The sequence below is a fragment of the Daphnia carinata genome, chromosome 3, assembly GCF_022539665.2.
Source record: "Daphnia carinata strain CSIRO-1 chromosome 3, CSIRO_AGI_Dcar_HiC_V3, whole genome shotgun sequence".
In the NCBI taxonomy this organism is placed as follows: domain Eukaryota; kingdom Metazoa; phylum Arthropoda; class Branchiopoda; order Diplostraca; family Daphniidae; genus Daphnia; species Daphnia carinata.
Window position 1 is genome coordinate 2,981,839 of NC_081333.1, and position 23,396 is coordinate 3,005,234.

At 43.0% G+C, this 23,396-nt stretch overlaps 3 protein-coding genes across 4 annotated transcripts; all 3 read left to right on the top strand.

Moving 5' to 3' along the window:
• Window positions 1–310: 310 nt before the first annotated feature.
• LOC130693323 (uncharacterized) lies at window positions 311–2,391 on the top strand. The gene is made up of 2 exons (XM_057516458.2): window positions 311–1,062; window positions 1,828–2,391. The coding sequence occupies exons 1-2, from the start codon at window positions 748–750 to the stop codon at window positions 1,957–1,959; spliced, it is 447 nt and encodes a 148-aa protein (XP_057372441.1). The 5' UTR covers window positions 311–747; the 3' UTR covers window positions 1,960–2,391.
• A 2,379-nt stretch (window positions 2,392–4,770) lies between these two features.
• On the top strand, window positions 4,771–6,087 carry LOC130693321 (uncharacterized). Of its 2 annotated transcripts, none has more exons than XM_057516456.2 (4): window positions 4,771–5,407; window positions 5,473–5,618; window positions 5,688–5,874; window positions 5,945–6,087. In XM_057516456.2, the coding sequence occupies exons 1-3, from the start codon at window positions 5,242–5,244 to the stop codon at window positions 5,859–5,861; spliced, it is 486 nt and encodes a 161-aa protein (XP_057372439.1). In that variant the 5' UTR covers window positions 4,771–5,241; the 3' UTR covers window positions 5,862–5,874; window positions 5,945–6,087. The 2 variants fall into 2 exon arrangements, with proteins under 2 accessions (XP_057372439.1, XP_057372438.1); XM_057516455.2 differs by having other exon boundaries at window positions 4,775–5,407; window positions 5,956–6,030.
• A 152-nt stretch (window positions 6,088–6,239) lies between these two features.
• Window positions 6,240–23,209, top strand: LOC130693333 (serine/threonine-protein kinase Genghis Khan-like). Its single transcript, XM_057516467.1, has 24 exons — window positions 6,240–6,772; window positions 8,690–9,146; window positions 9,863–10,134; window positions 12,023–12,322; window positions 12,674–12,817; window positions 13,073–13,195; window positions 13,264–13,472; window positions 13,561–13,784; window positions 13,926–14,086; window positions 14,195–14,301; window positions 14,432–15,266; window positions 15,350–15,498; window positions 15,598–15,704; window positions 18,306–18,613; window positions 18,692–19,312; window positions 19,396–19,675; window positions 19,745–19,998; window positions 20,080–20,437; window positions 20,547–20,732; window positions 20,807–20,933; window positions 21,011–21,305; window positions 21,369–21,495; window positions 21,569–21,680; window positions 21,742–23,209. The coding sequence occupies exons 2-24, from the start codon at window positions 8,900–8,902 to the stop codon at window positions 21,950–21,952; spliced, it is 5,757 nt and encodes a 1,918-aa protein (XP_057372450.1). The 5' UTR covers window positions 6,240–6,772; window positions 8,690–8,899; the 3' UTR covers window positions 21,953–23,209.
• Window positions 23,210–23,396: the final 187 nt, after the last annotated feature.

The window sequence follows — 23,396 nt, forward strand, 5'->3', positions numbered from 1 at the left end:
TGGTATCAACCCAATTTTATTTTCCTGTCCTTCCCCTTCCCTTTTTTTTTCTCCTGATTTCTTTATATACATTCCTGCAGTCTATTGTCGATCTGTTATTTTCGGTCAACCGCGTTGAAGAAAGAGAGCGTCTATTTTACATCAACAGATGGAGTAGTATGGTATAGAATGATCTGCTAGAACTAAGTTATATGTTATGTCACGTTTTATGTTTTCTTTTAGGATGAACAATACGAGAAGTGGACGATATGGGAATAGGCAATTAGCCAACAGGTCATCTACAGACGATGTGTGAAATCGATGGCCTCATTACAATCGGCTGAAACTAGTTGACATTCCCACAATCCAAGTATCAGCAAGTCAACGTACGAGTTAAATTTTGTCTAGGACGTCAGGTGGTCGCAATTGTTTTCTTAGTTCTTTCCGCTTTCCAGTTACCGCGTGGGGCGGGGTTTCAACATTCGCCTGGGGTAGAGCCGGTTTACCTGGAGCAACCTTCAACAAAACCAAACTGCGTAGATCGTGGGCCCCGATTTTAATACTGGCAGTCGTCTAAATATCTCGCGACTCGAGTTCGATCCGGGGACCTGGTTAACACGGTCTCATCCTTGCAGTATTTCGTCTGTGTTTTCTTAAAAAGGGAAGATAACAGCATCACAGTGGTCCAACCTTGGTGAAGAGTGACGACTGCAATCAATTTTTCTTTTAAAAGGAAGAAGGAAGCCACCGTGTTGTACAATTGTTATAATGGCTACCAAGCTGAAGGCAATCATTCCTCCAGTAACGATTTCGCAACGTCCGCCCTTCACTAGTCGCGACGATGGCCAACAGTTAATCCGGAAATCTGTTCGCACAGCAGCTTCTAGCCGGCCTAAATTTTCCATTCGTTCAAAAAAATCGACATCAAAACATTCTAAAAAAGTTAAAAAATCTGATAAAACTCAGCGTTCAACATCTACACGGCAACCACCAGATTGGGATGCATTTGAACAATCAGAACCGCCTAGTGAAAACGCGAAAAAATCGAAAACCAAAAGTAGAAAGAAGAGGATATCATTGAAGGTACGTCAGATTCGTTTATAAAACGCCTTTGATTCAATCGAGTCGGAACTAGTCGGAACAAAAAATTCAGTGATCGCTGAACTACGCTGCCCGAAGGACATTGGAAAGTGATCCGAAAGCGTGTGGACTGTGGATCGAGTAGCAGTTGCCCTTCAAAACATAGGGCGCCCTTAAGCTATTCTTTGCCCTTTCTTTTTTCTTTTTCTTTTTTTTTTCTTCCCTCTTTTACGACTAAAAAAATCCAGCGTTGTGCACGCACACGAGTTGAACAACAAGTACGTTTGTCGTTCACACTCGAGTCACATTGAGAAAGCAAGCAATCTCTGGGACGCAAAGTTTTCTTGCAGAGCCAGCAACAAACTTGAGCTTTATTCAACATCCGACTTCTTTTCAGTCGAGTCTTTTTACTCGCTCCTGTTCTGAACTTCGTTAAAAACAATGCATTCCCATAAGGTAACAGACAACACGAAACGTACTACACGTCAAAAGTTAACTTCGTGACCGTTGTTAAATTGCCGTTGCAAATTTTGACGTGACATGTTTTTAAACTCTTGGCAGTCACAACCGGTATGTGTGTGTTTGTTTAGAAGAGGTAGCCATTTTCTGGTGTGATAGTGTCACGTACGTCGAGCTTTGGGTCTGCTGTATGGCTTCAGTAGTGTGGCCTACTTTCGTTCTGTGTGTGAAAGCAACACAGCGATAGAAAATAGCTGCAGCAAAGTTTAATTGTTAATTGTTCGTTTTTATTTTGGGTGATTTTTTTAGATTGTGAGAAAGGCCGGCAAACGTATCGAATGGTTGCTAAAAAAAGGTGCCAATTACTTTGGAATAGCCATCATAAAAATCTTCAATCAGCCTGGATTATACACTGAAGAGTCACGTACGTGCGTCTGCTAATTCAATGCTAATGGTATGCAATTATTCAACAAAGCGTTGTACAGAATTGCTAATACCTTCCTAAATTTTCTCTAAACCCATTGCACCATGATCAAATTCTGTCAGGATTTGATCCCTGTCAGTTTGGTTGTCAAAAAATGCTGTTAATTATGCCTTACCTTTGAATCGCCTTGTGAATTGTACGCTTCGTGTTTTTTTAAATGTCTTCCCTATTTCCATGGAAAACCACACACACAAATGACGACATTCTTTTTACCTTCGCTTGATTCGTGCTTTTGTCGAACGAGGATTCCATTTTTAATGCCATTTGGTTCCTCGATGAAAATTCTTTATCGTGTAAATGTATATTTTGGAAACTATCAAAATGATTTTATCTGTGTCGTCGAGAGTAAGGAAAAGGGAACAAATTTTAATACAATTCAATAAAACAAACTTCTTTCTTGTCCAACGTTTCTTACAGTGGAATCATTTAAAAAGAATTTTGGTAGATATGGAATTAACATGTACAGCATCGAAAAAGGTTACAATGACAAAATCACATGTTTGATAGCCCTTTTTTTGTTTAAAAGGTCGGGTGTAGATCTGCATCGTCCCCAGCCCAAGTTGGGAGTGATCCTGACATTTCCTGAGTCATCGTAAAAGGCACACCCTTGGTAGGGTATAGGCAATTATTCTTTTCGTGGAAGAAACCATTATTTCCGTTCAGAACCATGTTGACTGTAACCATCCTGATTGTGTCAATCGTTTTACAAGGTTTTTTACTTCGCAATTTTGTTTTCTGGCGGGCATGCTGCTGGTAGATGCGCTATCTAGTGACCGTGAAGATAAACTATGGCTGGTGGCCAAACTTAATTTTCGTGCTTCTCAAAAACGTTTGAGTTTGACGTATTATGCAATAAGACAACGACATTGAACTTTTTTAGGAAAATTACACTCATGGTAAATATCCTGCTAAACCTTGACAAGTTCGTATTACATGCCATTTGGCAATGTCGCTTGGCATGTTCGATTTCACCCTTTGATGTTCGTGAGCTGTAACTGTAAGTCGGTATCAACACCGACCACCAAATTAGTGCGGATCACGCGTTTACCCGTCGTATCCTGTTTACCTCGCACCTACGAGATAAATTTAGATGCATTTACACAGATACCAAAATATCATGATCAGCTTATAGCCTGTAATGCAGACCTGGCAGTCCTTGAAAATTGGCAGAACGTCTTTCGTGCCAATAAATTTAGACAATTCGAACTTTTCCGGAACTTTCTGCCTTTTATTTACTCCTCAGACGAAGATATGTGATCTTTTCCTATGGGCTTTAGTTCTCATCCAACTTATTCCTCATATGCTACGTCATTTTTTTTTTGTCAGGTAATCCATGCGTCCTGAAAGGAATGGCAGACGATATTCAATTTTGTCAGCCTTCTGCATAACGCGTTTTGGTCGTTTTCCTTGCTGCCAAATGGGAAATTTGAATCTACGATGGTTGTATGAGTCGCACAGGTATGGTAAATTTTTATGCAAAATGTGGCAACTTTTGAACGACTGCCACCATTTCTGTTTCAAGGGTTAGGGTAAGGAATTACGTAAACAGACGACAGCCATCAAAGCCCATTTTTCTTTCGAGAATGTCACAAATCGTACAGACTTCTGAGTTGCAACAAGTTTTCTGTCCTTAATTCAACATGTTGGCGGACACCAGGTGTATTAGCAGTTGGCACCCGGACTCTCAAGCTGCGTAACAGTGTACGTGGCTATGTAGTATGTATCTAATGCATATCGTCACGTGCGTGAATCACTATTTCGACATTCTTACGCGTCATACTCTAAATGCAATGCATTCGACACAGCTGCAGTAGGAGTACCAGACCTGGCTTTTCAATTCAATGCCGTGACTAAGAAGAAAGCTAAATGCATACTGAAAAGAATAACTGTAAGTTAGTTAACACTCTATACATAGACAAACAATCTATTTTGTGGCCATGGGCTTTTCAAGACCCGCCACACAAAAAGTGGTGAATCTTTTGTTAATCAACATGCCGATGGATTCTCTCGTGGTTTTGACATTTAAGAGGTATAATCTTACATTAAATAAGTTTTTTGGTCTTTATGGTGATATATATCAATTGATAATAGTAGGTTACAGGTTTTGAATGTGGCCAAGTTCATTACCAATTGCTAAGCAATTATTTTGCTGCAACAGTAAAATGACAGATATATTATGGACTTTTGACACCTTTGGGAAACCCGGAATCTTAGTGGATTTTTCACTGCTTTCTATTGTCCTATCGAGATTCAGTTGTTACGGAGCATACGGTCATCGTTTTAGTCACAAAAAGAAAGGTAAGGATAAGACTTTCATTTCAACCTTAAGCTCTCATGGTCCTCGAATAGTCTGAAGAAAAGACGCGTAGCTACTTCCTGACCGCACTTCAGAAACTCCACATTAGTTGAAAGCTTGTTTTCAAGAAAAAGCTTATTAAAGGAGCTGGTAACGTGAATTTCCTAAGCAGCAAACAAAGTAATTTTGATTCGAGGTCAATTCTTCAGATCGTTTAAAAGCTATCACTATTTGCTGTCAGAAAAGAGCTTCTTGTTTTTGTTCTTTTCCTCTTAAAACACCATCTAGCGGTCCCAATAAAAAACGCCTTCTTCTAGTCCGTAAAGCGCCAAATTTTGTTTTCTTCCGTTTAGCCTTTTCGTAACGAACTAAATCCTTGTGGTTTGTGTATTAGATACGGATGTCCCAGCATGATTGAAACTTACAAATTTATAAGATACAGAAAGAGACAAAAATGATAAGGAAGTGATACGAGCTGTCTCTGGGGATTACTCGTCTCCATGTCAGTAGTTGTGATTTAGGTACAAAGTTCAAACTTTTTCTATTCTAAAAACAATCCCCTTCCCTTTTGAATCGTCGGACTACGTGCGGTAGCATAACAATACCGATGGGAACCGCCCTTTTAGGGGTTAGTAAACACAGTGGTCGTAGATGACCACTCTGTCTTATGTGTTTCCAAGGCCTACTTGTGTTATCTGGGGGTTGTAATCAGTCATTCGACCTCCTGCGACCTTGCACCAACCTAATTCGTTTCTCCCCCTCTTTCAACAGTTTTATGGGGAAAAAAAAGTAAAAGCAAATAGTATGCGCCCTCTGTCCAGCTTGGTGTAGTAGCCAGTGTTGGTATATAGACGCAGTTACTTGCACTTTTCTCCATAAAACATTCGGAATTGACGACGTGAATTCCTCTGTGTTGCTCAAAAGTCATATAATTTGTGATATAATGGATATTTTCGGTAGTGCGTTGATAAGTCCAACTGTTTCCTGGGCTGTCAATCGTAACATCTCAACAAAGAGTCTCAAACGAAATCACGAACAAGACGACGAGGATAATGGTGAACCTGATCAACAGGAACGATTGGGTAAATACCCGAATTATCGAACCGGTGGTAAGAAATGAAAAATTGTATTAGTTTTTTTTTGTTTGGTTTTTACATCTCTTCTTCATTTTAAGTTTTAGCGGAAAACCTGTTTAGGAAAAGTTCTTCGTTCCGAGGTAAATTTAAAGAATTATTTCGCCGGGCCGGTGGTTCTTCAGAAGAGTCTCAGTCGCTGCTCATTACTAGCAGATCGAAAAACACACCAGTCATCCCACGTGATGTAACTAGCGTAATCAGTTGTCTCCAATCAAGCGACGTTGTTAATCCTGATATCTGTTGAATTTTCTAGAAAATCAAGATTGCCGGAAAGCGATTACGGAAAGCTCTTCACCAGTCAATCAAATATATGGCCATTGGGATGGAGAACATGGGCACGATGGTTTACATTTCAACTAATGTACCCAGTTCCGTGTACTATTGTCGCAATAATACCAGTTATGACCAAACTATGCCTTACTATTAAAGGCAAACCAAAGGTACTGATACGTTCAAAGTTATTCGAAAACTTCATGCTATAGTAGTATTTATTGTTTTGTTGTGTTGTAGCATTATTTCAGGCTTGGAAGCTAACACCACCTATCCTCAAGTAGACGAACTGGTTTACACGTTTTTTCCCCGAATGTTAGAAGTCTTTTTTTACTTTTGACGAAAAATGATAAACAACTCATCCGATCTTGTAATATCAATAGTGTAGCAAAATACACGATATTTCTTTGTTTTATATAAATATTAGCAACCGTCTCATTTCTGTTTTGTCTCGAAATAACGAATATTTGTAGAGGGTCCAGTTTTCCCCGTCAGTTATATTTAGCCACCACCCGGGTATACTTGGAGAATCTATGTGTGTGTATATATGTGTGTGTGTGAAGAGGTTGGGTGTTGCCTGTGTGTGTATCTCGAAGAGTTCTGTCAATGCCTCAATGGCTTCGCGTGACGAAGACGAGTCTGCGATTCGGCCAGTTCTGTTGTGTTGGTGACTGAACCTAACCGCCCCGTTCAGCCCATGGTATCACGATTTTGCCAAGTGATTGGAATGTTTTTGTTTAGATTGTTTTAGTGTTTTAATTTATAACTACCGTGGGGTAGAACGGGGCCCCTTCCCTTAACTGCTGCGTGTATACTGCCAAAACATATAGAAAAAGAAGACCAGAGGGAAGAAAGGAAATCTTCAGTGCTGAACGGTATTTCACTTCGTGCCTCTGTGTGACGGCTCCAGTATTTTCAGTTTGGATGTGTTAGTTCCATTTCCATCCAACACTTCTAGTGTGTTTGCGATGGACATTTCACATGACTGTTCCTAGGATGATGAGTTGATCAAGGCTTTTGCTTCTTTTGACTCTACTGCCAGCTGATCAGCCTACCAATTTACGTCAGGTATAGCAACTTACTAACATCATTTTCAATTGTTGTTTTTTCACCCAGCACTGTCTGCCTTCAGCCGTGGTTGGCAAGGTGACTGAGACTAAACAAGATAGGTTGAAGTTTATTGGGAGCTCGCAAACAAGTGATTGTGTGACCTGCTAATCTAATCTTAAGCTCAGCCAGGAGGTGTCTGCCAGGGATATCAGAAACCTGCCTGCATATTGTGATTCACTTGCAAAGCACCCACATTGTGCATCAATAGACAGATATGGTTGCTCCTGAAGTCTCGTAATCAATATTCCTGGCTGTCACGCCTGTGTGCTCTGAGGCCTTGCCAACTTTTCTCCTCTCTTGTTTTCTCACATTTATGAATCCTGTATATCGTCTGTTGATTGTGTGGCGAAAAGACGACGATGGGTTGTGTGTCAAGTGTCTAAAGGAAGTTGGAACGATTGGCTCGTCTGTGTTGATCATGTCTCCATAAGGTGATGTGAGAGTATACACCAAGTGCAGTGTGTGTGTGTATGTGTAAAAGGGGGAGGTGTAGGAAAACAGAGAAGAGGTTGGGGAGGGGGTGGGTAGCACTTGAATCGTGACTTTGCATTCGGGAGGAAATAAAAAGGAAAAGAAAGAAAAATAGTTGGCCGTTCCGATGCGGGGGAGAGGAGGAGCGGTTATGCGGAAGAGTTGGTTTATTCCTTAGCTACGGATGATTTCTTTCTCCCTCTTTTTCTCTTTCTCTCTACGTACCTACCCGGTTTTACTCGTTTCCCTGGCGCCGTCAACAACAACAAAAAAAAAAAAACTTTAAATGTGGGAAAAAAAAAAAATCTTTTGAGTTTTTTTTTTGTTGTTGTTGTTGTTTCGATTACATTTAGCGCCCAAAGAATTGTAGCTGTTGAAGAACGAGATAACGGGAAAGAAAAAAAAAAGAATAGGGAAAACGAAAAACTTAAACCTGTGACTGGTTTGGATGACTATACGATGGATAGTCTTGAGGGAAAAAATTGTTGGCAAGTGCCTTATTCGAAGGAGCCCCCGTCAATGCCAATGCAATTATCGCCGAGGCAATTTATTTACTAGCCGCATTGCTATAGCAAAGCTGGCCGGTAGATATAGGGCAGTAGATGGCCAAAGAAGAAAGGGAGCAACAAAAAAAAACAAACAAAGTCCCTTCTGTACAATGAAGGAATGTCTCTGTGACTCTTGACGATCTCCCCCCACCTAGTAGTGCGCAAGCCGAGAGCCAAAAAGAAAAGGGAGAAGTATATATATCTCTCTTACATCTAATACGTGTGCAGTACATAAATACAAGGGGGCTGATGGGTCGAACCGGTCGGCATGCCCTGCTCCTCCCTTCTGGCTGCGCTACGGATAGGGGAGGAGTGATGTATAAATAAATCGAGTTTGTTGTCGGGTGTAGGTGGAGGAATAGGAAGGGTAGCATGTGTGGGATATTTTTCTTTTGCCTCCCTTGAAAAACGAAAAAAAAAAAAAAAAAAAAAAAACCCAACTTGGCTAACGTAAAAGTTTTTCCTTCTTCTTATTCGTTCGTCCATTCAGACCGCCGCAAATGGGTTCTGCTGGCCCGGCTGTCGGACCCGGCGTGTCTCCCGCTGCGTGCGTGCGAGTGGTCGAGGGGGTGGTAGTGGGAGAGACAAGAGTCGAAACTGATCTTCCATAACTCTCTCTCTCTCTGCTGTTTGTAACGTAACGAGGAGGGGGGTCGTAACAAGAAAAAGAGTCAAAGAATAGCGGGAACTGTGCTCGTTACATGAGTTAATAGTGGCATACAGTACCTTAGAGATCTTGTCAAACCATTTCCTCTGTGTGTGTGTGCACTATGTAAATCCTTTTCCTTTTTTATTTAACTATTTTTTTTTTCTTTTTTAAATGTCTAATGTTTTTCACGCGTTTTCCTATTTGCAGATTTCACGAAAGCTGAAGGAAGGAAGAATAACAAGGATGTGTCCAGTTATGACAGCCGCCAAGGATTAACGTTGACGATCCCCAGTGTGTGTGTGTGTGTGTGTTGTTTGTTTTTGTGCGCAAAAATTGTGCGATAAAAGAAGCTCGGTAATCGGGAAAAGGGATAAACACAAGAAAAACGGACTAGCGAAAGACAGTTCCGCTTGGCTAATGGCTGCGGCGGCGTCGTCGGTGATGGCGGCCGACCTGTCGCCGGTCGAGCGTCGCCTCAAACAGCTGGAACGGCTGCTGTTGACCAGCGGAGAGGATGGAGCCGTCAGCACGTCATCGTCGCCATCCACGTCGACGATTGCCATCAGCGTCGAGACGCTACTCGACGCCTTGCTCGTCCTTTACGACGAATGTTTCCACTCGGCCCTGCGCAGGGAAAAGACCGTTTCGGACTTTCTCGATTTAAGTGAGTGACAATCGTTTCGTTTTTATTTATTATTTTTTTTTTTTTTTAAATTTATTTGTGTTCTGCCTTTCCCTTTGAAAAGGGAAATTTTATTTATTTAATTTTTCGTTTTCAAAATGGTGACGTCTACCTAGCGCCCTGCGTGTACACACCTGACTTCCCGTGCGTCACGCGTTTGTGAAAAATCTATATTAGCATAAAAGCGAGTGTGTAGAACCGACAATTTTTTTTTGTTTTATTTGCCACGGGTAACGAATTTGTGTTTTAAAAAAGAAAGGAGAGAGTGGAGGAATAAACAAAAGGGCTAGATGCTGTGTGTGTGTGTGTGATGGTGGGTGTACGTGTTATTTTTGACTTAACGGCGTCGGAAATAGGAGTTGTTGGACCGTGATATAGTTGGGTGGTAATATACTCCATTATGCCTACACATTGTTGTTGTTGTTGTTGTTTGCTGTGCGTGTACGAACAACAGAGACGACAAGGCTGCGGAAGTCATCACCGGGTTTTATCCGCCCCGTCTTTCGGCTACACGAATTTGATTTCCTTCGGAAATACCGCGGACAAACATATGCAAAACACTTCCTCCTTTCCATCTCTCCCCCACCTCCACCCTTATTGATAAAAGTCTAAAAGGTTGTTGTTATGGGAAGTAGAAAATCGATTGTTTTCATTTGATTCACATTCCCTTTTTTTTTTGTTGTTGCCTTTTGTCGCAGTGAAACCGAGCGTGAGTCAGATCAAGAGTCTTCGTTTGACACGCGAAGACTTTGAGCTGATCAAGGTGATTGGACGCGGCGCCTTTGGTGAAGTTTGCGTCGTCAAACTCCGTCACACCGAACGTGTCTACGCCATGAAGATCCTCAACAAGTGGGTGATGTTGAAACGAGCCGAAGCGGCCTGCTTCCACGAAGAGCGAGACGTCCTAGTCCGCGGCGATCGACGATGGATCACCGACCTCCATTACGCCTTCCAGGACGAGAACAATCTGGTACAACTAAATGCCTCTGATAAATATCGCATTTTCTTTTTCTTCCTCCTATTTCATTTTATTTTATTTTTTTTTTTTTTTGAGTTTCTCGTGTCCTTGTCCTTTTTTAAATAAGAATATCTTTTTCTTTTGGCATCGTGCCCAGGTATTTTCCTTCAGTTCTGAAGACCGGCTCCGTCCATTTTAGATCCCCCCCCCCCCCCCAAAAAAAAAAAACTTTCCCTTTTGATAGTGACGTCTTTATTCAAAGACGATGGAAGAAAAATGGCCAAAAGAACGTTTTCTTTCTTGTGTGTGTTTCGAATTTCTGTTGAGGGGTGTCGATGTGCGCAGAGATCGAATAGCACACACACACACACATACACCTCCTTGTAATGAGAAGAATGGGGAGGCGGTGGTTGTCTGGGCTGGCCGCGTTTGATGAGATAATTTGAATTTTTCTTGTCGTAACGCTTGAATTGTCGGTCGGCCACTTCCGGCTGGTTGCTTAGTGTTCGTTTTGCGGTTGTCATCACAGGAAAAAAAAAAAAAGGAGGAGGAGGGGGGGATAGAAGAAATTCTTTGGGGGGGGGGGGGGAGGGTTTCGGATGACGAGAAAAACGGTACACGTATAACTACCACTAGTAAACAGTTTTACTACAAATGGGCTTAGGAAGATGCTGCCTTCCAAAGTCCAGCCGGAAAGCAAACCAAAAAAAAAAAAAAAAGGAAAATCAATAATTTTTTTTTTTTTTTTTCCCTGGAACACACACAGAGTTAGAAATTCCAGACAATTGGTGCGCCTGTAATGAACGCAAAACCAAACCTCGTTCTTTTTCCTCCCTGTTTCGGCGTGATGGAAGCAGCTGCCCGCCCGCCCGCCCTCCCTCTCTCTCTCTGTATGTATTATGTGAAGGGGAAAAAAAAGGCAGCTGTTTCATCCCCTCCCTTAAAAAAAATTCCCGAAAAAGACAAATAGAGATCCAATAAGGGGAGGGGTAGAAGTAGCGGGGGTGTCTTGTGTTGTCTACCCCCGCAATGGAGGGTGAACATTTTTTTCTTTTTTTTTTCGCCCGAAATTATTTAGGGACGTCAGAAGAAGAAGAAGAAGAAGAAGGACATTTTGAAGTGTGCCAGACTCATAGCCGTACCTCCTCCCCAACCAAGTCCGTGCGCGCGCGTGTGTGTTTCTATTTATGGCTACATTTCTTTCATGCCGGACTGGCGCGCTTCATGACTTTGAAGCGTCAATATTTTCACCACCTGGGCCATGAATGTGTGTATGTTGTACAACACACGCATTCGACGTGCAACTCCATGGCGTCGTCTAGACGAGAAAACTTTCAAGCGGAAGCGTTTCTGCAGACATTGTTTTTTATTTTAATTTTTTTTTTTTTTTTTTTTTTTTTCGCTGGGTGCGCGCCCCCCCCCCCCCCCCCCAACCTCTCAACTGGCCGTCACGCAACTTTGTGTGACCGATCGCACTGCATAACGTCCCAGACGCAAGGAACTTTCTATCCTCGCGATGGACGGGCCCAAATCGTTTGAAAAAAAAAAAATACTCAAGTAGTTTAAGAAGATCGTAAATCACACACGTAGAAAACCACGGCCGCTTAAAATATCTTATTGAAAACGATAGATTTAAAACAAAAGAGAATGCGTAATATTAAATTGTTTTTTTTTTTTTTTTTTTTTTTGTTGGTCTAGCGGCCGTTATGTCAAACAGAAAGATTCCTCTTGTTCTTGAACTGTCTGTCTTATCTCTTTCTCCTGTCTGTAAATCATTCATCCTTTGATTGATTTACGACTCTTTGTTTTTTTTTTGTTTTTTTTTACTACTACCTAAAATAGTGTGGCAAATGGCTTTTTGAAAAAGAAAAATGTTTCGACTCTTTGTTTTGATTTCAAGTACCTGGTGATGGATTACTATTGCGGCGGAGACCTTCTGACGCTTCTCTCCAAATTCGAAGACCGTCTGCCGGAGGACATGGCGAAATTCTACCTGGCCGAAATGGTGCTGGCCATCGACTCGATCCACCGGCTGCGCTACGTCCACCGCGACATCAAACCGGACAACGTACTCCTCGACGCCAACGGACACATCCGGCTGGCCGATTTCGGTTCGTGCCTGAGACTGCGCGAGGACGGCACCGTTCAGAGCAACGTGGCCATCGGCACGCCAGATTACATTTCGCCTGAAATCTTAAGGGTAAAGAATTTGTATGTTTCAAAAAAATAATATCAAATGATTGTCGTGGAAAAGAAAAAAGAATGTTCCGCAAGAGTTATGGCTGTTATTTAGGACAGACGGCTATATGGCGCCGTTTCGAATTGTTTAAAGTGCATAGCCAGTGCCAACAAGTTTTGTCCCTTTCGTTACAATTTTTTTTTTTTTTTTTTTTTTTTTTTTTTTTTTTGTTTGCCCGTCCTTTTCATCTCTTCTATGCGCTACACTTAGTTTGGCATTGGGCTTTGCCGAGTTCTAATGGTTATATTTGACTTGTTTTTTTCTGAATTTTTTTTTTTTTTCTTTTTAAATGTTGCGGTGGGCGATGCTCAGGCGATGGAGGACGGCCAAGGACGCTACGGGCCGGAATGTGACTGGTGGTCGCTGGGCGTGTGCATGTACGAGATGCTCTACGGAGAGACGCCCTTCTACGCCGAATCCCTGGTGGAAACCTACGGACGAATTATGAATCACAAGGTTCGTATATCTCTCAATGTAAAATGCGTATATGATTACAACACGTAATCATATGACTCTTCCCCCACCCCCCTCTCTCTGGCCGGCTACAATGACCCGATCGAATATCGCATAGCCTACACATTGACGACTCCATTTCTCCAATGATCCAAAATGCGCTATTGTGTTCATCCCCTTCTTCCGTGTTTTTTTTTGTTTTTTTTTTTTGTTTTATTATCATCGATATTTAAATTTGAATTTGATTTTTGTTTAAAGAGCTGCTTTGATTTTCCAACGGATTCCGGTCTGGAAGTGTCGGAAGATGGCAAGGATTTGATGAGGAGGCTTATCTGCAGTGCCGAATATCGTCTAGGACAGAACGGCCTCAGTGATTTCCAGGCAAGTTTTCATTTCATTTTCAGCCTATTCGATTGATTGAATTTCATTTTAAAAATATTTTTATAAAGAATCATCCGTGGTTTGCCGGTATCGATTGGGACAATATCCGTGACAGTACAGCCCCTTACATACCAGAAGTCAGCAGCCCGACGGACACGTCCAATTTTGATGTCGATGACACGGACCTCAGGAGCGCTGACGTCCTTCCGCCCACAGCCAATTCCGTTTTTAGCGCCCTCCACCTTCCTTTTCTCGGTTTTACCTACACCCAGGGCAGGTAAACAAAAATAAAACCAAAAATGAAATGAAAAAAAAAAAAAAATTCACCATGACGGTAACCGTCACACTTAAATCATTATCAACAGTTTGCTGACGGACATGAACCGGTTGCTAATCCACTCGAACGGAACCGGTGACGGATACGCGTCGGCCACTGCGGCCGCCCTGACTCACGTGGCTGCCACCGCTGCCCTTCCAGCGCTAAATGGCTCCTCGGGCGGCGAGAGCTCTGCATGCAATCCGTCCGGCAACAACAACGATGTCCGCCGATTGCAAGACGAAGTCAATCAGCTGACGAAGCGGAACGGAGGTATGTAAACACAGACGCACAAAAACGATCGTCTTATCCCATTGCCTTATCTTATCTCGTGTAAGCTGCTACTCTGAATTTTTCGTCCCACTAATTCCCCCCATTTTTTTTTTTTTTTTGCTTGACGTGTATGTTTTTCAGAGCTGATGCAGCAGTTGGCAAGGGCGGAACAGCACGGCAAGGAGATGTCGGCTCTGATGAAGAAAGACTTTGAGCTGAGCGAAGGCGAGAAGAGCCAGAAAATTAAAGACATGGAAAAGAGTCAGCGCCAGTGGAAGCAGGAAAAGGACGAGCTCGTGCGGGTACGTTTGTATCTCTTTCTCTTTTCGCACGTCACGTTTCTTTTTTCTTTTTTTTTTTTTTTTTTTTTTTGATTGTTTTATCTATTGATTTTGTCGCATCTTCGATAGGAGATGGCCGACACGCAAGAAAAACTGCGGCTGCAATCCAAAGAGTTGAAAGACGCCATCGGACAGCGTAAACTGGCCATGACGGAATACACCGAAGTCTCGGACAAGTACGAATTCAATGACGTCGCGTCGCAGCTTTTAAACTAAATGACGTTTCATTTTTTTTTTTTTTTTTTTTTTTTTTTTGAATTTTTGTTCAAATATTTACTCTCGTCCGTGTTTTGTTTTGGCAAACAGGTTGTCTGAATTGCGCCAACAGAAAGCCAAACTGTCGCGTCAGGTGCGCGATAAAGAAGAAGAGCTGGAAGGCACTCTCCAAAAGATGGACGCACTCAGGAATGATTTGCGACGGGCCGAGAAATTGCGCCGCGATCTCGAAGCCCGAGCCGAAGAGCTGCAGGCCGACGTGGTCCGCGAGAAGAGGCTGCGCGAACGGGCCGAAGAGCACGCGCGATCCCTTCACGAGGACATGGAACGATTGCAGCAGAAAGCTCAAGCCGGCGAGGCGGCCATGAACTCGATGGAACTCAATCAGGAACTCGCCCGGCTGCGATCCGAGCTGGAAAAACAAGAAGTTCAGCACAAGGAGGTGATCGGCCAACTGAACAATCGGCACACCATCGAACTGAGTGCGCTCAACGATCAGCTGCTGGAAGCCGATAACATGCGGGCCACCTACGAGAAGGAATCGGCTCTACTGAAGGAGAAAGTGGAGCAATCGAGGCAGGAGAGCGCCGTCGAGAACGAAGAAGTCATCGTCGAAGTGCGACGTGCTCACGAAAGGGAGAAACAATTGCTCCTGGAAGACACGAAGCGTGTTGTGGCCGAGCTGGAACGCTTTTCCGATTCGTGCATGCGCCTGCAGAGCGAGAAGCGAGCCATGGAAGACGAGCTGTCGGAGCTGCGCAACAAGCAGGCGGCCGTCGCCCAGTGGGAAGCTCAAATTACCGAGATCATTCAATGGGTCAGCGACGAGAAGGATGCCCGTGGATATTTGCAAGCCTTGACCAGCAAGATGACGGAGGAGATGGAGAATTTAAAGACGCAAGGCGTCGGAGGAACGCCCAGCAACGTACGTTACGTTTCCGCATCGATTTTTTCTTTTTTTTTTTTTTTTTTGAATTGTCAATTATTTATTTGGATTTGACAATGCAGGAAAAGAACTGGAAGAACAGGCGTTCTCAGAAATTGGACAAGATGGAGATTTTGAATTTGCAGAGCAGTTTGCAATCGGAAATCCAGGCCAAGGAGTCGATCCGAGAAGAACTGACGCAAACGCGGGCCGATTACATAGCAGTCCAAAAGTATATATATATATATATATATTTTTTCTTTTTTTTTTTCTATAATGGCAATCATAATTTATAAAAGGAATGAATTAAATTTTATTCGCTTTTTTCAAGGGAACTGCGCGAAGTGAAGGCACAGCGGGAAGAGCTGGCTCGTGATCTAGTGCGCAAGGATTCGCAATTGAAGGAGATGCAACAAAGACTCGAATCCGGAGACGGATGTAAGTATTTGCATACGTTTACCGATGATGTAGTGCAATGGAATAATTTAGAGGATGGTGATATCACTCCTCCCACTTGCCCTTCGAAAATACCCTACATCTACCACCAAATGGGTAATCCCCTGTATCGAACTTGTGCCGGATTGCGATTTTGATCCCGTCAGGCTCGATCTCTCCCCCCTCCCCCCTTCTATCCCCGTGCACTACCTCTTTTTTTTTTTTTTTTTTTTAAAGCTCCTAGTAGTGGTTCGAACTATCCCACCATGGACGAACACAGTGGGCATCGTTTGTTAGTTTTAATCGTTTTTCATTTGAGTGTGGTTGTTTAATCTTTTATTATTTCAATTTCTTTATTTTTTTCTTTTTCTCTTGCACACAACGTCCTGGCACAGCCGTCCATTCTTTCACGACTGCACCCACGTGACCCTCTCCTCCATCCAAACCTCCTCCATTTTTACCACCACAATTCCCGCAGGAAGATATTGCACAGCTTTTTGTTTAAATTATTTATTTATTTATTTTTTATTTTTATTTTTATTTTATTTTTTTTTTTTTGCCCCTGTGAAACAGCAAGGCCTTCTTTAAAAAAAAATTTTAGCATTTCCCCCGCTATTGGTTTTCCCGAACTTTAACCGGGTGTGATGATAATGGTGCTAATTGCTCATGCTTTGACATCGCGAATGGCTAATAATTTCCCCCTTTTGGATGGGAGCTGGGGATGGGAATACCACATAACCCCCCCCACCAAATTTATTATCATTTTTTTTTATTTATCCTTCATTTCCCACACCTCTTTGTCATTTAGTTTTAAAAACAACCCAGCTTGCTTTCAGCAAATATTGATGGATCTCTTTAATTATTTTTTTTTTTTCTGTTTTTCTTTTTTTTTTTTTTTTTTTTTTTTTGGAAATTATTTTTTTTTTATTTTTTGGGTTGTAACTATCTAATCCTCTTTTTTCTCTTTCTTTCTTATTCCTTTCTCTCCTTTTTTTTCCCCGTTTCTCACACAAATTTTTTTTTTTTTTTGCTTTTATTTATTTTACCGGGCCCCCTTCCTTAAAATTTTTAAATTTATTTATTTATTTTTTTTTTTCTTAATTTCCAAACCTTCCCAGTCAAAATTCCCGTCTTCCTCGGCTTGACCAGCTGCCTTTGGGGCTTGGTTGTCCTGCTGATCCGTGCCTTTGTGTAGTCAGTTTGAACAAGGAAAAACTCAAACACACCCACAAAGTTTTCCTTTTTCTTTTTTTTTTTTTCTTTTTTATTAAAAAAAATAAATAAATAAATAAAAAAAAAATAATAATAATAATAATAATAACTTGTGACCAAAGGACCCCCCATCAGTAGAACAACGCGCTGTGCTCCGTCTCTCGCTTCGGCCAAAAATCCTATTCATTGACGTATTAGACAAATGAAAAAAAAAAAAAAAGAAAAGAAAACAACGCACTGTGCGCGCCTTCCACTCGTTGTGTTTTTGGCTAGTCAAAAACAAAAGGCTCAGCTTATTTCATTTTTGATGAAACAACAAGAGATTTGCCTTACTGTTACCGCCCGTCCATCCTCATCCCTCCCATGGAAAGAAGATCGTGCAGCCTCTACGTTCTTTTGCCCCTCCAATTTTCTTTTCTCTGTCCATCTTTTTCTCTCTGTCTCTCTGTCTAAAAAAACAAAAACAAAAAAAAAACAATTCATAAAAAAAAAAAAAAAAAAAAAAAAATTGGGGTTCGACTCTTCTCTTCTCCTGTCTGGATCGCCTGTGGTCCGCCGGTGCAAGCAAAATGTACTTTCTCCTACTCTCCACTTTTACCGGTTGTTGTGTCGTCAGACAACGTTTGACACACTCGGGAGGAGACACTTTTCATTCGGTAAAGCAACAAAAGACAAAACAAGTCGCCAACCCCCACCCCCCCCCCACGCATCCTTTGTCCTTAAAGAAAAAAAAAAAAATATATATATATATATATCTGTGTACTGGTGTTGCCCGCTGTGATGTGTGTGTGTTCGTTTTGCCTGTGCTGGACACCTTTGTTTTCAATTGCGTCCAAATCCGCCTTGCTGTTTATGTTTGTTTTGTTTTTTTTTCCCGTCTCACTACGTCCCTACTCCGGCCCCATTGATTGGCCTCGCATAGGAGATGAGCTTTTACCTTCCTAGCTCCCTTCGCGCCGTGATTTTAAAACCATCGGAACATTTTTTTTTTTTTTTTTGGTTCCCGAACGAAAAACTAATCGTCTCTTAGCCATGCCGCATCATTAACACGAAAATTAGCAGATGAAAAAGATAAAAAAGATAAAAAAAAAAAAAAAGCTAGCGGGAAAACAAGGAGGGATGTTGCCATTTTTTTTTTTTTTTTAATATTTATTTTACTGATGTTAGCGTGCTGGCCTCTTACCACCTCTCTTATCGTTTTTACATCCGCACAATAACGCAGAAAAATTCCCCTGGTTTTAAAAACAAAATTCCTGATGGCAGTTTTTTAAATGTAGTTGTTGCCTTGTTGAACTAGCTCATTATTATTTATTTATTTTATGCGTTTTTCTCCTTCGCACCCTTTTTTTTTTTTTTTTTTTTTTTGTATGTATTTATTATTTTCTTTATCAGTTTTGGACAGGCCTATCTCGCAGATGTCATTCCTGGAGCAGTTCCTCAAAGAGTCGTCTCTGAGACGGGCAGCGTCGGCCGACAGCGAAGAGGGCGACATCGAGGACAATCGGGCGCCATCGGTGCTCAGCAGTAGCAATAAATCGGCTTCCGATCTCAGTAGTCCCGTGCAGAGTGGGCCGTCTCACCACATCAGTCCTCTACATCCAGGACAGCAAAGCCAGACGGACGGTGGCAACGGTGGCTCACCTTTTGGCCATCGCAGCATGGACCGCAGCATGGACCGCACCAGTGGCCACGTCATGCAGGTCTCTGACTACACGGACACGTGTCTTCAATCCAATTTATTCGAGATTTTAAAACCTTGTTGTACTTGTTTGTTCCAGGCTCCTGGAATGGTTGACATGTCGCAGAGCCAGCACATGATGCAAATGCAAATGCAGTTGCAGCAGAGCCTCAACCTATCTCATCCGTCACCGTCCAACAGCGCCGGATCGCTGCCTCTGCATTCATCGCCGTTGACCAGCACGCTGTCGCTGCGTTCCAAATCGCATCAATTCCTCGTCCGCTCCTTCCCGTCGCCGCTCAAGTGCAATCACTGTACGTCCCTGATGGTCGGCTTGAGCCGCCAGGGCGTCGTCTGCGAAGTCTGCGGTTTCGCCTGTCACGTGGCCTGCAAAGACAAAGTCCCCCCTCTCTGCCCGCTTCCCACAGATCAGACTAAACGACCGTTGGGTATCGATCCAACCCGAGGTATCGGGACGGCCTACGAGGGCTACGTCAAAGTGCCGAAGCCGGGCGGCGTCAAGAAAGGCTGGCTGCGACAGTTTGTCGTCGTTTGCGACTTTAAACTCTTCCTCTACGACATCTCGGCCGAACGCAACGCCCAACCTTCGGTGGCCGTCTCTCAGGTGCTGGACATGCGAGACGAGCAATTCGAGGTCAGCTCGGTCCGCGATTCGGACGTCATTCACGCCAACAAGAAGGATATTCCCTGCATTTTCCGAGTCAGTGCATCGTCTGCTCTTTGATTTGTTCCAGTCGTTTCATTTTTTTTTTTTTGTTTGTTTTTGTTTTTTACCTTCCACAGGTGAGCACTTCCATGATGGACCCCCCAGGGCTCCGCAACCATTTGCTCATGTTGGCCGACACTGAAAGCGAAAAGACGAAATGGGTCGTGGCTCTCAACGAATTGCATCGCATCCTCAAGCGGAACAAATTACCAAATCGAGCCGTGTTCAAGCCCAAAGAGGTCATGGACAATTCCATCACGCTGACCAAGACAGCTGGCAGTGGCGCCGTCATTGATACCGACCGTCTGGCCATCGGCACCGAGGAGGGGCTCCTCTGCATCGATCTCGATCGCGAAGGTAACGGTAGATCATTGAAAAAAACGTTCCAGGGAATGCTGTGCTCACCAAATTTTTCGATTGCAACAGAAATCGCTCGAGTTGGCGAGAGTAAACGCATCTACCAGATCGATTATCTGCCCGAGGAACAGTTGTTAGTGGTCATATGTGGTAAACAGCACCACGTCCGGCTGGTTCCTGTTCGCGCACTCGACGGTGACGATGTCGAGTGGGTCAAAGTAGCGGACACAAAGGCCTGTATCAGTTTCACCACTGGTATTCTTCGTCAAGGACATGGCACCCAAGCCGCCGTCTATTGTCTCTGCGTCGCCGTCAAACGCCAGGTTTGTCTTCGTTTGCATACGATCTCGTTTTGTTGTCGTTGCTGCCGGCCATTTTTGCATTGCATTTTTGTTTGATTGCAGGTGCTCCTGTTTGAGATCACTCGGACCAAGGCCCGTCACAAGCGACTGAGGGATATTCTATTACCGACTCCAGCCCAGTGCCTCAACGTGATATCGGACGGAAGGCTCGTTGTGGGATATCCATCGGGCTTCGCCGTCTACAGTCTGATGGGCGATCAGCATCCGCTCTCGCTCGTCCAAGCCGAGCATCCCAGCATTTCCTTCATCGCCCACCATCCGCTGGACGCCTTGCGAGCTGTCGAAATCAACAGCCAAGAGTTTCTGCTCGTCTTTTCCACGCTGGCCATCTACGTCGACTATCAAGGACGCAAATCGCGCGAGAAGGAGATCATGTATCCAGCGCCTCCATCGGCCATTGGTAAAGATTATTATTATTATTATTATTATTTTTATTTATTTTTATTTATTTATTTTTTTCTCTCTCATCGCTTATTATTATTCTAAATGAATTGAAATTGCATTTGCAGTGTGCTACGATGGCCATTTGCTAATCTACTCTGAGACGCACGTCGACGTCATCGACTGTCTCACCGGCGACTGGGTCCAGACGCTTAATCTGAAACGTTGCCTGCCCCTCAATCATAATGGTCTCCTATCGGCGTCCTTTGCCTCCGAACAGCCTTACGTTGTCTATTTGCGAAACATCAACAAAGGTAATTTAAGACCAACCTCGTTTCTAATGTCTATCGGCGGCCAATGAAATCGTTTCGTATTGTTTTAAAATTAGTTTGCGACGCCGTGAACGTGCCGGAAAGCGAAGTGACTTTGGGCGGGCAAAATCGAGCAGGAAGCAATCAGCCACGAACACGGAGGCGATTCTCCGTTCGCGAAAACAATCGAACATCGAAACCGGCGTAAAAGATTTAGCAACAATGAAGTGTTGAAATTAAACTGAAATTCTTGATCGAATTCATTTTTCTTGATCGTTCAGGAATAACGATCGCCGTTCGAAAATGATCTCGGCGCCGTCCAATTTTAATCACATCAGTCACATGGGTCCTGGCGACGGGATTCAAATGCAACGACTCTTGGATCTACCGCAGCTGGACAAGGCAGAGCAATTTATTCCACACCAGGCTGCCCAGCACCTGCCCGGTGCCATTCCCCTGACGGGCATGTCGACCAGTTCGAGTAGCACCAGTATTACGGGATCGCCGTCGCACATGATGACGTTGCAGCAGCAACAACAGCAGCAGCAGCAGCAACAACAGCAAGGCATTCAGAGGGTAGGTTGCGAGCGTGTATTTTATCGAACAACAAGCGCAATTGACCATGGCGACGGCCTCCAGGTGCGAAGCATGTTCCAGCAGTCGGGTAGTAAATTAACCGCACCTCGCGTCCCGCCTCAACCGGCCGACCCGTCACCGCCTCGTAGATCCATATCACAGTCAGGAAACTCGTCTTCCGTTCATAATGGTACGTCCCGTTCTTCGCTTCTCGAATTTGCTGAATCAAAATCTAAAATCTTTTCTATTGTCCATGACCGCAGGTGTACCGTTACCTGGTCTGCCTCCTAGGCGGCCAGCTCCTCAGGCGCCGCCTCATTCGCGTCCATCTTTACACATTTCTGGTCCGATTCTAACTTCGTCCACGTCAGCCAGGTGAGCACGATGAAAACATCATTTTTTTTCAATATTTATTGATCAATTTTTTGCTGGACAGGACCCCAGAAGGCAGTCAGATGACGCCGATAACGCCGAGCAGTAGCCTTTCGGGCCAGCACGTGCCCTTTAGCTTCTCCACTCCGCACGATATGGCCACTAATGGCAGTCCACGACATTCTATCGCCTCCAACAGCAGCGGGCTGAGTAATCCTCCGAGCCCTGGTGTAACGAGTCATTTACGTGACAGCCGGGACAGTTACGAATCGTGAACGTTTTGTCTACACTTCTTCATGGACGCATTCATTTTTCTTCGTTTCCACATCGAAAATACTAAAAACGAAAAGTGGCGTACTTATTTATTTGTCATCAGGACTCTTTAGAAATCAAACACACACAAAACAATAATAATGAAACAAACAAGAAAGGAGAGGAAAAACAAAAGCAAAAAAAAAAAAAAAAAAAAAAAAAAAAACAACAAACAAGTTAAGCAAAAAAAAAAAACGTGACGATATTGTGATTGTGTAGCGTATTGGACGCGATATGGAAAGGACGTACTTGTCACTATTTAAATTCCTTTTGTTGGTTTGGGTCATTGTTATTTGAACGAACCTTGTAGACCTCCTCCTCTCTTCGGCGGCGTGATTCGTCGAAACTGATGCATCAACCGCAACGTCACCGACTTTCAAACACCTCCCTATTATTTTTTATTTTTTATTTTTTTTTTCTCAATTCGTTGTCTGTCTTGTGGTGCTTTTATAGACTATTCCTTCCCATTATTCTCAAGCGAATCAATCAATTATTTGGCCCCACGTACTTAATGCAATTTTTGACCCTCATTATTCTTTCCTTTAAAAAAAAAATGGCATTTAAAATTGCATTCATTTTTTTTTTTATGAAATTGCCGGCCATTCGTTTGTAGGATGGATAAAAAAAAAACGCTTGTACACTTTTGATGAGAGCTGGCGATTGCATAACATGGGTTTATCTACAGCGCCATTTTCTTTATTTGAATTTTTTGTGTTGTAATTCATTTTTTTTTTCTTCCCTCCCTTATCTACGTCCAGGGTCTGTTGTACAGCCTTGTAATATCGCCCTTTCTTACTATTATTTCTTGTTTTGTTACCTTTCTTATTATTTTGTGTACGTAGAGCGGCTGGTGACTACCCCTCGTCTACTTATTAACTGGTCACCGGCCATTGGCGAGCGTAAGAGTGTCCCCTTTGTTACGAACACCTCCATCTTTTACCCCCCAGGTTCTCAAACTAATTTATCATTTCTTAATCTTGTCGACACTGTTGGATAGTGACTGTTTCCTTTGTTCACGCTAACCGTTCCGTCGTGGACTTCGTTTACTGAAACCTTTTCTTTTTTTTTTTTTTTTTTTTTCATCCTGATAATTTGCTTGACACTTTAGAAGAAAAGAAAAAACGCTGCCGCTCTAATAATCCCCAGACCTACATACTGTGAATGTTTACGTGCTCCCCAATTTAGGTCTTCTTTCATAGGAAATATACAATTTATCAAAGGCGGACTACGCCATTATTTCATAGGTACTATTGTGGATCAAAAGAGTTTCCTCCTGTATACCGAAATTAAGCCGTTTTTAACTAAATGAAAAAAAAATGCAGGTAGCGCATCAACTTTATTGTTTTCTTCCTATGTTTACTTCAAACACTATGGAGCCAAGGAGGAAAACTATGGAGCCGTGATTTC